Here is a 12,785-nt window from a genome sequence, read left to right as displayed (position 1 = left end):
AATGGGCTATCACAGGCTATCACAGTGGATGATGACAGAGGGCTGGAAGCACTTCACTACAGATCACCCAGGAGGAGGGCCCTGGGGCTAGGTAGGCACAGGGCTCTTTTGCTCACCTGCCCAGCTTAGGCCGAGGTGTTCTCTGATGACAGCCATCCTCATTTCGACACGGTCTGTGTCACTGGTAAAACCTGGAGAGATGCATTGGGTTGCAGTTAGCAGCCTGGGCCGGGCACAGCATGGATACGGTTGATGTGCAGCCCTTACAGAAGGATGCTCAGGTTACCCAGGAGCCTTCGGATCACTGTCAGGTAGAGACCTAAAGGAAGGGCTTTGCCTGCTGCAGACAAAATAAGATGAACTGGCACCAGGACAGAGTCCTTGACAAGGAAATTACTGACACATTTGCCTTATGGGGACACAATGGTGTTCTTATAGGAGCAAGCGTGTCGAGGTGCTAGGCAAGGGGGGTCCTACCCAGCCGCGACTCGCTGAGAATGCTGTATCGAAGGGTCAGGGGTGTCAGGGTCCTTCTCCTGTCTTCTGCTCCACTGCCCTGCAGAAGACAAAGAAGGGGCACAATGGGCTTTGGGATAAAAAAAAAACCCATTGCACTCCCTCTTAGAGAAGCTGATGCAAGCTCTCATATTGTAGGGAGGGGACACGGTAGTCCGTGGCCTGATAGATAAGAACTGTGGGAAGAGGAGGGGTTGGGAGGTTGGTGATGCAGTCACCTAGGAGTCAGACAGGGACCATTATGACTTCTGTCTCCTTGGCTGAGGAGATTTGAGACATAGGGAGTAACCTGCACAAGGTCACCTAGTAGAGACAGATCTTGAATTTAAACTTGGTTTTTCTTTTTTTAGGTTCTCTTCTGTTCAGCGGCTCACTTCTGACACTGACCTGTGGCTTAACTCTAGGGCCTATCTGTTGTAGGCACGGGACATTCCATTTGAGAGAGAAGTAGGCTCACCCTCATCCCCAGAAGGAAAAGAGAAACCGAGTCACATATATGAAGGTGACCTTGTTTCTCTTCTAGGTGACCATGGATTCCAAATGATTCAAACAACCGCACAGGGGCGCTGACAGAAAATGGTGACATTCTGGAGATGTGGCCCCTCCAAAGGTCTAACCAAGCAGCACGTGATCGGGGATCAGAAAAAGTATATTGGTCAAGACTCCCTGGCTGAGTTTGGGAACTTTGGTTTTGACAGTGGCTGGGGACACTCAGGTCCCCTTGTTTGAGGGGTGAGACAGGCAAATCAATTGAGAAGAGACTTGACTGCTCCTGTCTATGAGTATGTGACCTTGGGCAAGTCCTCGTTCAGCTGTGCTCCCTAGAGGCCCCAAGAGCAGCCAGGGGCTGTGTCCTCCACATTTTAGGGAGGTTGGCTCCAGTGAACAGTCCTAACAGTACCTGACCCTGACATTCACTCCTCACATCAAATAACCAGGTTTTACAAACGTTCCAGGGCAAGCTTTCTCTGCCTGGCCACAAAACAAATATCCACAACAGGGCACGAGCCTTGGGGAGCCTGGGAATTCGGAGCTAGTGTTTGAGAGGGAAGAAAAGAAGCCCTTTGGACACACGTGTGCTCTGGGGTCTACGGGGTCTACCCAGAGAGTTTCTAAGGGACATTGGCAGGTGGCAGCTCACCTTGGTGCAGGGGGGCATGGTGATATTCAGGTGACAGAGGATGTGCTGTGTGTCCTCGTACTTCATTGTCTTTCGTAGGAACGACAAGAACCCTCCTGGCTCGCGGCTGCTGTCCCTCACCTAGGTTACACACAGGGAGCTTTAGCAAGGCCCTTTATGCCTCTAGACTGGTGTTCTATGGGGGAGGGGTTCCTGCCTCCCAAACTCCTAGACCAGGAAAAGGAGGCGGCCACAGGAGGCCAGCACCTTCACGGGGATGGCCAGACGATTCTCTCGAAACGACTGGAAATGGAAGCTCCGCTGTTGGGCCGCTTTCTTGACAGGAACCAAGTTCCCAGAGAGTTCTGCAAACAGAGGCATCCCTTCCAGAACCTATAGGGGGGGAAAAAAGCATGCTGAGCTCATGTAGAAATGCCTGCACATTTCTGTCCCCCCTCCTGCCCCCTTCTCTCACATAAAGGGAGGGAGTCTGAGAAGCCCCACTGCTTGTTTAAGCAAAAGTGACATAAATGAGCCACACTCCCTTAATGCAGACTTGTAATGGACAGCACTTTCACATGCCCCAAGCAGAAGACGTTCCCGAGCACTCAGTGGCCCGTTAGGACAGCGGGCGTGTCTCCTGAAAACGTCCTAGGCTGTTCTTAGTCTATCTGAAGGGGTTTTGTTCATGAGATGTGCTGGAGAGCCTACAAATACCTTCTCACACATAAGCACTCCTTCTATGCATATAATAGCATCAACCGAGATGATCTCGTGAACGTATCTCACTGTTGGGGGAAACTGAGGCCCATGGCTAAGAAGTACTCCGAGAGCGAGTGCCAGAGCCGCATCAGAACCAGGAGAGCAAGTGCCAGAGCCGCATCAGAACCAGACATGCCCAAGCCTCACTCAGCCCAGAACTTTTGGTGCCACGGTAGCTCTGCTGGTTGGTTCTTTTGTCAACTTGATACAAGCTAGAGTCACGTGAGAAGAGGAAACCTCAAGTAAGAAGCCCATCCCCCCACGACCAGATTGGCCTGTGGGCAACCATGCAGTGCCTTTTCTCAATGATAGGTGTGGGCGCAGCTCGCTGTGGGAGGTGCCCCTCCTGGCAAAGGTAATCGTTGGCTTGTATAAGAAAGCAGGCTGAGCAAGGCACGAGGAGCAAGCCAGTGAGCAGTGTTCCCCCATGGCTTTTAATTACTTCCTGCCCCTAGATCCCTGACTTGAGTCCTTGTCACGACTTTCCTCCATGATCAACTGTGATGCAATGAGAAGCTGGAAACTGCAGCTTTTGGTGATGGTGTTTTATCACAGCAATAGAAACCCTAGCTAAGACATCATAGCATTCCCAGGTAAGATTCAGAGGCCAGGCCCTCAGAGGGTCTCTAGCTTCTTATATAAACATGAGAGAATCATAGCACTGGTAAAAATGTCCAAATCCAGTTCTCATCCCTTTATATAGCATCCATTTGTCCACACAGCCCTTGCTTTCCCAGATGTTACCACATCCCAGGGTTGCTGGTGGTAGAAGCAGGGAGTTTGAGTGAAATCCTGCAGCTACGATCTACACAGCATGAAGGTCGCTTTACACCTCTCTCCCAGCCTTGGTGTACATCAGAGATAACAAAGTGTGCCCACAGCTAGGAGAGCTAAGCCCTACTTTATAAGTAAAGTACATTAAGATTTTTTTAAAATTATGTGTGTGCGTGTGCATACACCACATGTATGCAGGTGCCCACAGAGGCCAGAAGAGGCCACTGGATCTTCTGAAACTGGAGTGACAGGTGGTTGTGAGCTGTCTAAGGATGCTGGGAACTGAACCCAGGTCCTCTGCAAGAGCAGTAAGTGCTCCTAACTACTGAGCCAGTTCTCCGGCCTCGTAAGTTAATTTATATTGTACCAGAGTCACATGAAGAGTAAGAGATGATTCTTTAAAGATTTATTTATTTTACGATATGAGTACACTCTAGCTGTCTTCGGACACACCAGAAGAAGGCATCAGATCTTATTACAGATGGTTGTGAGCCACCATGTGGTTGCTGGGAATTGAACCCAGGAGCTCTGGAAGAGCAGTCAGTGCTCTTAACCGCTGAGCCATCTCCCCAGCCTAAGGGATGATTCTTATACAAATCACTAGGCCAACCATCTGCCACCTCCCTGAGATGCCTGTGGTGGTGACTCTCAGGCTCTCATATCATATCTAAGGTGATTCTTGAGAGAAGAGCTAAAGAGATATATCCTAACAGGCCCTGCGGCATCAGAGGTGGGACTTCTGGCCTGGACTAGCCGCCATGTTCCTGAAGCCACCTTCTCCCAGGGCTCCGTTTCCTTGAATGGAGTGAGAAAAGCCTCCCATGACTGTTATGAGGAGACCTGGCAGCCATACCTCTATGTCCCTGCTCCGGGCCACCTCCACGAAGTTTTCATGCTGCTCCAGGGTCTTGTCCACTTTGTCATCCGTCATGCAGTAGCAACGGAGCCGTCCTTCCCGAGCGTCGTTCATCTTGGCAAAAATGACAAACTTAGCCATGTAGGGGACTGCTGTGAGCTCTTTGTACAGGAGAGTGGCAAAGTGCACAGCCTCCGCAGTCCGGGGACAGTCTGACAGCCAGAACCTGAAAGGACAGGACGAGTGGTGAGCATAGCCACGCAGCAGCGGTTGCATCCTGTCTGGTGGTCTTGTGGGCCACCAGCCAACGTGTCTTAAACCTAGCCTGGGAGAGCGGGGCCAGGCCATGAGGATGGCTCCCGGGTGGGTGGCTCCACCATGCTGGGCTAAAATAAGGGCTGAGTCTCACCTGGCTGAGACATTGGTGGTAAAGTTGGCACACTCATTGGCGTATATAAGTTTGGTTGTTCCCGTTATATCTTCCCACTGGGCTTGGTCAGTTCCACCTATAACAATAGCAGAAACAGAACTAGGAAATGCTTTTCCATCCGTACGTATGAAGTTTACCAATGTGCTCAGGACGGGAGAGAGGAACATCTGGGTGATCTCTGGTCTGCGCCCAAGCACTCGATCCCCTTGGATTTTGCTGAGGCCTCGTCCTCCACCCATAGACTTTTACTGAAGTCATTTTCCGTCTTCCCCGGGGGAAGCCATAAGAGCCCAAGGAGGCTTGCTGGCTTTGTCTTTTCACCATCCAGTGCGTTCCCCCAAACCAGCTGCTGCCAAGGAAACGGACATGGAGAGCATCACTCACCGATGACGCTACACAGTAGGCGCAGGCTGGTGGTGTCTCCCTCCCCACTGTCCCTGGGGTTGTCCGTCCATGAGGGAGGGAGCGGGATTCGCAGCCCGATGGGACGGTGGAACTTCCGACGCCTCGGCTCCACGGTCACAATGGGGCTGAATGTGGCCTGGTTACCCAGGAGCTTGGTCACCAGCTCATCCGGGACAGGCTGGGCCTGTGAAATGCCAAAGACAGAAGGCTCAGCCCTAGGCAAGTCAGTGGCTGTCTAGATAGGGCCAGCCAGGTACCCTCAGTTTTCAGGTGAGGAGGTGACCCTAACCACTCAACTGTCCTATATACATTGATGGAATAGTGTCCACCTAAGCTTGACCTCATGGCTTAGGTGTCATTCTGAGCCTTTTCTTCTGCCTCTCATGTCTATATTTCCCTTGGCAGTTTGGCCCTTTTCAGACCTCCCATGGAATCCTTCCCAGGGGGACACAGCTGGCCACGCTCAGTGGCCACACAGGGATGTCTACGGTTCTTCAGTAAACATCTGCTCACCCATCCCTCCCAGAATCGCTCTTCAGCTCAGATCTCCCAGATGTAGTAACATCCTCTAGAGCCTGACCTCCAGGTAGCCCTAGGAACCGGCAGTGTGTGTGTGTGTGTGTGTGTGTGTGTGTGTGTGTGTGTGCACGCGCGCATCACCTGCAGAGCCAGCTTCACTTTCTTGGTCACAGCGTTTTCAGGGAACGTTGCCTGTACCAGCGGTACCAGCTTGCTTCTCAGGGAACCCCCTTCAGGACCGATGGTGTCGTAGTCCTGGCAGAGCCGGGACATGATGACAAAGTACAGAGGGAAGTCGGTGGTGATGATGCGGCACACACGTTTCTTCTCCAGCTCCTCCAGGCTCCCCAGCTCTGCAACCACAAGCTGCCTCAGGCTGAGCTATCACTGTGGGGCCAGGGACTCCACGTCCTGGACACATCCCCTCCCTAGGGGCTCGGCAGGGAGGTAGCCTAGAAGGCTCAGGCTGAGCTATGACTGTGGTCCAAGGGTTTCCACATCCTGTCCTGGATACACCTCCCTCCCTGGCAGCCCGGCAGAGAGGTGGCCTAGAAGGAGCAGTCTCTGGATCCAGAGGCCCAACGGAAGAGGCACTAGCCACAGGAGTTGGGGGACACACATGTCTTGAGGATCCATCACTTGATCATAAGGACCATTTCCAGCCCCTCTCACCCTTCCACAGCCCAGGCAGTGCTAACAGACCCCCTCAATATGCAACCCAAGATCCCATCTTCTTAGAGCAAGAAGCCTACCAGAGCCCTAGGGCCCCTTACCTTCATCCATGCCATTAAGGATCTGGTCCAGGTAGCTTTCCCCATAACGACTCTTGTGCTCCTTCCACACAGAGCCGTTTTCACTCCTCAGAACCACCAGCTCACGGTCCCCACGGCCATGGGAGGCAAAATGGGGGATTTCCACGATCACAGGGCTAAGGTAGAGCAGACGTGGGAGGGGGTTATCTACGGGGAGTCAGATACCTGGGCACAAGGGGGATCGCAATGGGCCCTGCTTACAGCCTTCAGGGAGAAGGGCCTACAGGCCTGGGCTACGGAGGAACCTGCCCTGGGCTACTGAGGCTCCTAAAGTCCCTCTGACCCTTCTGGATGGACAGCAGAGCCCTGGTGACCCTAGTGGGCTCCAGGAAGGAGAGAAATGAGTCTGTAGGTCATTCTCCCAGAGGATCATGGGGACCCTCTCTGAGGAATGCCTTCCAGATGAATTCTCTGGTGTTGACATAACTAAACCCCAGGCCCCCAAATGGCCAGGTTTTCTCTCTTCTCTAGCATTCTCACACTTCTGAGAATAGTGGGTTCCCCTAGAGCCATAAACTGAGTCCTGGGCCTGAGAGAGGCAGGAAAGCCTGTTTGTCATCACAGCAGAGAAAAGAGAGGCTAGGTACTGCCTGGGTGGGCTGGGCCTTGGGAGTCTCGGCTGAAGTGGCAGGAACTGGTTGGAGACACCAGCTGCATATATTCCCCCATATATGCACCAGCTGCATATATTCCCCCATATATGCACCAGCTGCATGAGTTTCTCACCTAAGGAACTGGGCCCCCGTGGGTCCCAGGGCAATGATCCTGCTGGCTAGGCCCTCTTCCTCAGCCAGTGGGGGTGGCGTGTTCAGCTTCTGCGGCTTAACGAGGCGGCAGGTGATGCGAGTGGGTGCTGCGCATGTCCGGGGAGGGATCACCACCCTGAGGCCATTATGACGGCTTCCTCTCATGGATCCCCCTCGGGCATCCACCATGAAGCTCACCAGGAACCTAGAGGCACAGGAAGATCATAACACGGCTGACTTCCTTCTCAAGGGCAGAAAAATGTGGGTCCCAGATTGGTGCAACACTCACCCTGTGTGGACCGGGCTAGCCACAGGGCTAATGTTGTCTGAGGTCTCTGTGGCCGGGCTGCTGGGAATGAGGGAATCCTCATCATATTCTTTAGATGCCTGCAGAAGAGAAAGGGCCTCCTGTCTCTCTCTTTCAGTTTTAATTTTTTAAAATTTTATTTTATTAGATATTTTATTTACATTTCAAATGCTATCCCGAAAGTCCCCTATACCCTCCCCCCGCCCTGCTTTCCTACCTACCCACTCCCACTTCTTGGCCCTGGAGTTCCCCTGTAAAGTTTGCAAGACCAAGGGGCCTCTTTTCCCAATGATGGCCGACTAGGCCATCTTCTGCTACATATGCAGCTAGAGACACGAGCTCTGGGGGTACTGGTTAGTTCATATTGTTGTTCCACCTATAGGGTTGCAGACCCCTTCAGCTCCTTGGGTACTTTCTCTAGCTCCTCCATTGGCGGCGTCCCTATGTTCCATCCTATAGATGACTGTGAAGTCTCCTGTCTCTTATCTTACATCCCCAGGACATCCAAACACGCCTGGGTCCTGGAGCTCAGTGGAAGGAACTGCTTCCATGAAATGAACTCTGACCCCTAAAGCAGCACGGCCTCTGCTCACCATCAGGGTCTCTCCCTGCTCTACCATCCTCTGCCTGACAGACATCCCACTCACCTGCCCACCCTCCCCTCCTGCATTCCCTGCCCTTTCCCCTCCTGCATCATCACCTTATGGCTACTTGCCCTATGGTCTGTATGTGTGAGGGGTCTGTGAGGTGAACTGACCCGTCAGGCTCTGTGGAGTTTCCCATTCCTCATCGACATAAGGAGCTTATTCATTGCCTCACAAGACCCCGTGTGTCTCAGTCCACACGCAGAGCGGATAGCAGCTCACAGGGGACAACTGAACCCAGCCCTTATCTGGAGCCCAGGGTAGGCACTCAGTACAAATGCACTGTACACCTCTGAGTAGGTTTATGACTTAAGCAAATAGTTGGGAAGAGATGTGGGGGCTCTGCTTAGCATGTACCAACCCCTGTGTTCTCTCCAGTGGTGGGGAGCAGGGGAGACTGAGGAGTGGGATGGCTACAGAGCAAGACTCACTGCTAGTGCCCTGGGCTTGTTCATGAGGCTTTGACAACATCCAGGGGTAATGTCACAGTAGGGCCAGGACCCCATCTGATTATCTCTCCAACGTGCAGCAACACCAGTGCTGTATTGTAGTGATTCCCTAGCATAGTTTCAGACTCAGATCTCGGTACTGTCTTGGGACTCATATTCCTTCGTGTGCTCAGGGAGGGGATTCAGCCCACCTTGTCAGACCTCAGGGCAGACATGGCCAACCTTCAACACCACCATCACATCAACCCTCTCCTCTCCCGAGAAATGTTCCTGCTCTGGAGAAAGTGCCAATGGTCTAATCTTTGTCGGAGGAGATTGGACTGTAAGAACATATTCTCACCCACTATCTCTAACCTTCTGGACGAATTCAGGTGGAATGCTATGAAGGCACTGACCAGGGTTCTGTCATGAACACAAGTTCTACCGAGAGCAGTGCTCTGGTACCCCTCTGTCAGTGTTGGGGTCTCTGGGGGGTGATGAGGAAAGGAAGGCACAGCCATCCCATCGAGAAAGAGAGAGAGAGGAAGCTGACATGTCAGCCTCATTGCCCAGGCTGCACCACACAGGGAAGGCTTCCTTCCTGGTCCTGCAACTGCATGGCCTGAGCATCTCCCTGCATCACTGCATGCTATGATAGTGTTTCCCTCACCCTGAGTCCCCTTGCTCCCAGAACTCACAGTAGAAACAATGGGTACATCAACTGCATTGAGTTCTACGGGACGCACAGAATCATGGGTCTGAACCTGTTCTGTACATGTCATGATCTTTTATACTTTAGCTCCTACTGTCCCTGGGTCATACAAACGCAATCATGGAATGTCCTCGTTCCCCCTGCGGCGGGAGGAGCCAAGGCTCTCCTTACTTGTTCCTGATCTTCAGATCGGATCACAACGGTCTCAGGTGTGACACAAGGGATCCTTGGGATGGCTGGAGACTCCACCCTATGAAGCAGGAAAATGAGACAGTCAAAGAGCAGAACATTTGAAGCGGACCCTGACGTCATTCCTAAGACACCTGAGTGACAGGCTTCAGCACACTTGTAATGACCTGACTCACTCACCCCTTACATCATCTCAGGTGACAAAACGACTCCCTGATCTACAAGCTGACCCATGTCCCCCTGCACATCTGTCTCTCCCTCCCTAGTCACACCCAGGACTGGCTTTTGCCTAAACCCCTCCATCCCAATGACCCCCAGGGGGCCTGACTTTCACCTACATTTCTACTCCGAGTCCCAGAGCTGCACCTGGCCATCCACAGCCTGATCCTCCCACCCCGACTGAGCCCATCTTACACTTGGTCTAGCTTCGGCACAAAATCCAACAGCTCTTTCTCCTCACCCACATCCCGGGAGTCCCGCCTTTCAGCCTTCGAGCCGACAAGTTCGTCACCTGAAACCCAGGAGCTTGAGTGAGGGGCAGGCTGGAGACAGGAAATCTCTCTTGCTCTCGAAAAGCACCTCTCCCAATCCACCTCTCAATATCTCCTCAAAAGTGGAGGGCACTTTTGGTTTTGGTGCCCCAAGGGCCTGTTAGACATGGCTATCCCCAGTCCTGTTCTTCCAACCCTAAAACCCAGGGTGGCCAGTTCCTAGTTCCTCTGTTTTGCAGGAAAGAAAAACAACAAAGCCAGAAAGGTTTTTTTTGTTGTTGTTGTTGTTGTTGGCTGAGTTCACCCTTACACAATAGCTCTTTCAGAGTGTAAAGCGTTGCCACAAAAAGAGTCACAGCTACAGATAATTATTTTCTCCCCCTCCTAGCCCCCTTCTGGCACTTCTTTATAGACCAGGCTAGCTTTGAACTCAAAGATCTCCTGTTTCTACTTCCTGAATGCTGGGATCAGAAGCATGAACTACACACCCTGCCTAGGTTATAGATCATTCCAATCTGCAATTACAGAGAGGCAAACAGCACAGGACTCAGATCTGTTCCTCCCTTTATTTCCATTCCTACTTCTATACCTTGTAAATTCCTCCTTCTGGATTTATTGTTTGTAGTCGCACCTAAATTGGCAACCTGCACACCCCTTCCTTCCCTTCTTGGCCTGACTAAGAGCAGTGGTTTGGGCCCTGGGCCCCGTCCTGGCTCTCCCACTGCATCCGGAGCCCTGGCCCTGGTGATCTGCAGCCCTGTCCCTGTGACCGGGAGCCAACAAGATGGACATAGAACTGTTCATGCAGGATGAGCACAAACACAGAGGCATGAACACAGATACAGGGGTGGTTTCATGGTGTGCGATCCTGTTTTAGTCAGCTCTGGGCCCTGCGTGGGGCCGGGCCTCGGAGGATGAGAAGCAGGCATGGGTTAGTGAGGAACTTGTGTGCTTATGGTGGGATGTGCTCTGGTGAGAAAGACCACAGGGAACAGAAAGCATTTCATACCCATTATAGATATGTGAGCAGTTCCTGGAAGGCAAAGAAGAGCCAAGTTGAAGCATCAGACCCAGTATAGTGAGAGGCACGTTATTAAGAAGGGGGCATTAGAACTGTCTAGCTGACCGTCATACCACCACCAAATTCTAGACAGAGGGGGCCACAGATCAAGCCCATCCTCGCTATCCTGGGTTCCCTTGATTTGGGGCTTACTTGGGAGTGGGGAGAAAGGAGGTGAAAGATACTCTGGAGATCACAAAGTTGAAACCTTAATCACCCATCACCCAATGGTAATGGAGAAGACTTCAAACTTTCTGCCCCACTAGGTCAGAAGGGCAGCTGACCAGTATGCGTTCTCAGTCTTAAAAACCTGCCTTATTAGTTACTGAAGCTCAAGGAGAACAGCAGCCAGATGTTGCTGCAGCTGTTGCCAGCTCTTGATCAAATGCAATTGTATCAAACCTACCAACTAACTTGCCCATGAAGACTCGAGATCATCTGAAAGGAGTTATTTTGTCAATAGGCAATGTCTGTAAGAAGTGGGTCTCCCTAGCTACATTGTATACTTGTATGTTTAGGCTAGATAGGTTTGAGGGGCTCTGAGGGATGCTTGAGAGAATGGAGCCTGAGTTCATCCACAAAGATTTTACCTTCATCTTCAGACACGTCCAGGATCTCGTCCACCGTCTCAGGGTAGCTCATCCGGTGTTTGTCACTGACTAACTGAAAAGAGAAAGGGCGGGGGCTGGGACCCATAAGGAGCCAGGCACACTTGTTTCTGTCCTGCTACTGCCCCAAATGAGCAGCCAGGAAAGGTGATAGAAAAGATATGTTGCCAAAGAAAGCCAGGCCCAGGAGGCATTTGATCTGGAAGCTCATGCCCAGACTTCCCGTTTCCTCGCCCATTCAATTCTTTGGTCACTAGGTGGCAGTATGCCCCACCTGTAGCTAAACAGTGCCTACCAGGCGGGAGGCATTGACTTTGGGCAGTAACCCTCAGGGCCCATGGCCACAGCTGGGGTAGGGGGTGGAGACCTACCACCACACTGGTTTCATCTGTGACCACCTTGAGCACGTCTGTTACAGAGATGTAGCCCAAACGTTTGGCTATTGCCAGAGGTGTGGTTCCGTTCTAGGACAAAGGAGAGACAAGAGAGAGAGTCAGAGAGGAGAGTCTGTCTCCTGAGCACAGATCCAGTACCCTTGGATTCTTCACAAGCGCCCACAAAGACAGACTGGCCCTTGGAGCCAAGAAGAGGTATGCATAAGTATGTGATCCTTGGGGCCACAGAGATGGGACAAGGCAGGAAGGAGAATAGGACAAACTGTAAGCCCTAGGTGTTGGGTATATGGCCTTGGCATGAGAACAAGGCACCCTCCCCGCTGCCACCTGCCCCCGCTCCCAGGGCAGGCAAGCACTTCGGGGAGGAGCCAGTAAGGAAACCCCAGGATCCAGCTGGCAGAAGAGCTCAGGGAAAATTGCACAGTGCCGAAGCTTTTGTTCTCTGTGAAATCCTTCTCTGCTTGCAGAATGTGACCTGGAGTCCACGTGGCTTCAGCCCTGTGCAGACCCTCAGCAAACACTTCTACAGGCAAGGCTCTACAGCCTTCCAAGCTGGGAACAGCCTTGCAAGGTAACCCTACACACCCCCGCAAGGAGAGCAGGAAATGCATCCTGAAATCACCAAGGCTGCTAGGGGTGTCTTTGAGGCAGGCCCAAAGCACTTAAATTTGCCTACTCCTGTCATAGTGAAGGCAGCTTCAAACACACCAGAGGGTGTGTCAGCAGAAATAGGTACGAGCCAGAGGAGAGGAGGCATGGTGCTGGGAACACTATTCTACGATCACTCCAGTGTCTAAGCCTGGAATATGCAAGGCACACAGCTCTGTGCAGACCCAAGACTGTCAACAACCTATGTAGTTAGGTTGTCCCTACCCCCTGTTTCCTTTTTTCAAAGCTCAGGACTGAGGCAGGGCCTCAGAGTTGCTCTGGTTGATTCCTAAGTGAGCGCCCAGGAGATGTTAGCCTGGGAGCTGGGTGTAAGGTACCTTGGTCTTGGCATTGCCCCTTGAT

The 12,785-nt window shown here is 52.2% G+C and overlaps 1 protein-coding gene across 27 annotated transcripts in view; it reads right to left on the bottom strand.

Annotated features, from left to right (window-relative positions):
* The window catches only part of Ank1 (ankyrin 1, erythroid), a 175,666-nt gene that overhangs the window by 29,411 nt on the left and 133,470 nt on the right, over positions 1-12,785 (bottom strand). For 19 of the 27 annotated variants that reach the window (XR_378776.4, NR_102386.2, XM_006508990.2 and 16 more), the window contains 16 exons: positions 11,751-11,843; positions 11,362-11,434; positions 10,721-10,744; positions 9,635-9,731; positions 9,203-9,281; positions 7,230-7,327; positions 6,921-7,145; positions 6,156-6,310; positions 5,524-5,735; positions 4,843-5,047; positions 4,438-4,534; positions 4,026-4,254; positions 1,904-2,029; positions 1,658-1,777; positions 478-556; positions 117-191 (listed from right to left, as the gene is read on the bottom strand). Coding sequence is in view for 24 of the 27 variants with exons in the window: in XM_006508990.2 (XP_006509053.1) it covers positions 117-191; positions 478-556; positions 1,658-1,777; positions 1,904-2,029; positions 4,026-4,254; positions 4,438-4,534; positions 4,843-5,047; positions 5,524-5,735; positions 6,156-6,310; positions 6,921-7,145; positions 7,230-7,327; positions 9,203-9,281; positions 9,635-9,731; positions 10,721-10,744; positions 11,362-11,434; positions 11,751-11,843 (1,987 nt within the window). In the remaining 3 variants the exon portion in view is untranslated. Of the gene's footprint in view, positions 1-116; positions 192-477; positions 557-1,657; positions 1,778-1,903; positions 2,030-4,025; positions 4,255-4,437; positions 4,535-4,842; positions 5,048-5,523; positions 5,749-6,155; positions 6,311-6,920; positions 7,146-7,229; positions 7,328-9,202; positions 9,282-9,634; positions 9,732-10,720; positions 10,745-11,361; positions 11,435-11,750; positions 11,844-12,785 lie in introns of those variants that run through there. The other 8 variants (NM_001277280.2, XM_006508995.4, XM_006508999.4 and 5 more) reach the window with 3 other exon arrangements.

This window comes from Mus musculus, chromosome 8 (assembly GCF_000001635.26).
Source record: "Mus musculus strain C57BL/6J chromosome 8, GRCm38.p6 C57BL/6J".
In the NCBI taxonomy this organism is placed as follows: domain Eukaryota; kingdom Metazoa; phylum Chordata; class Mammalia; order Rodentia; family Muridae; genus Mus; species Mus musculus.
The sequence above is the reverse complement of the archived record's forward strand: the minus strand, read 5'-3'. Positions and strand labels throughout refer to the sequence as shown.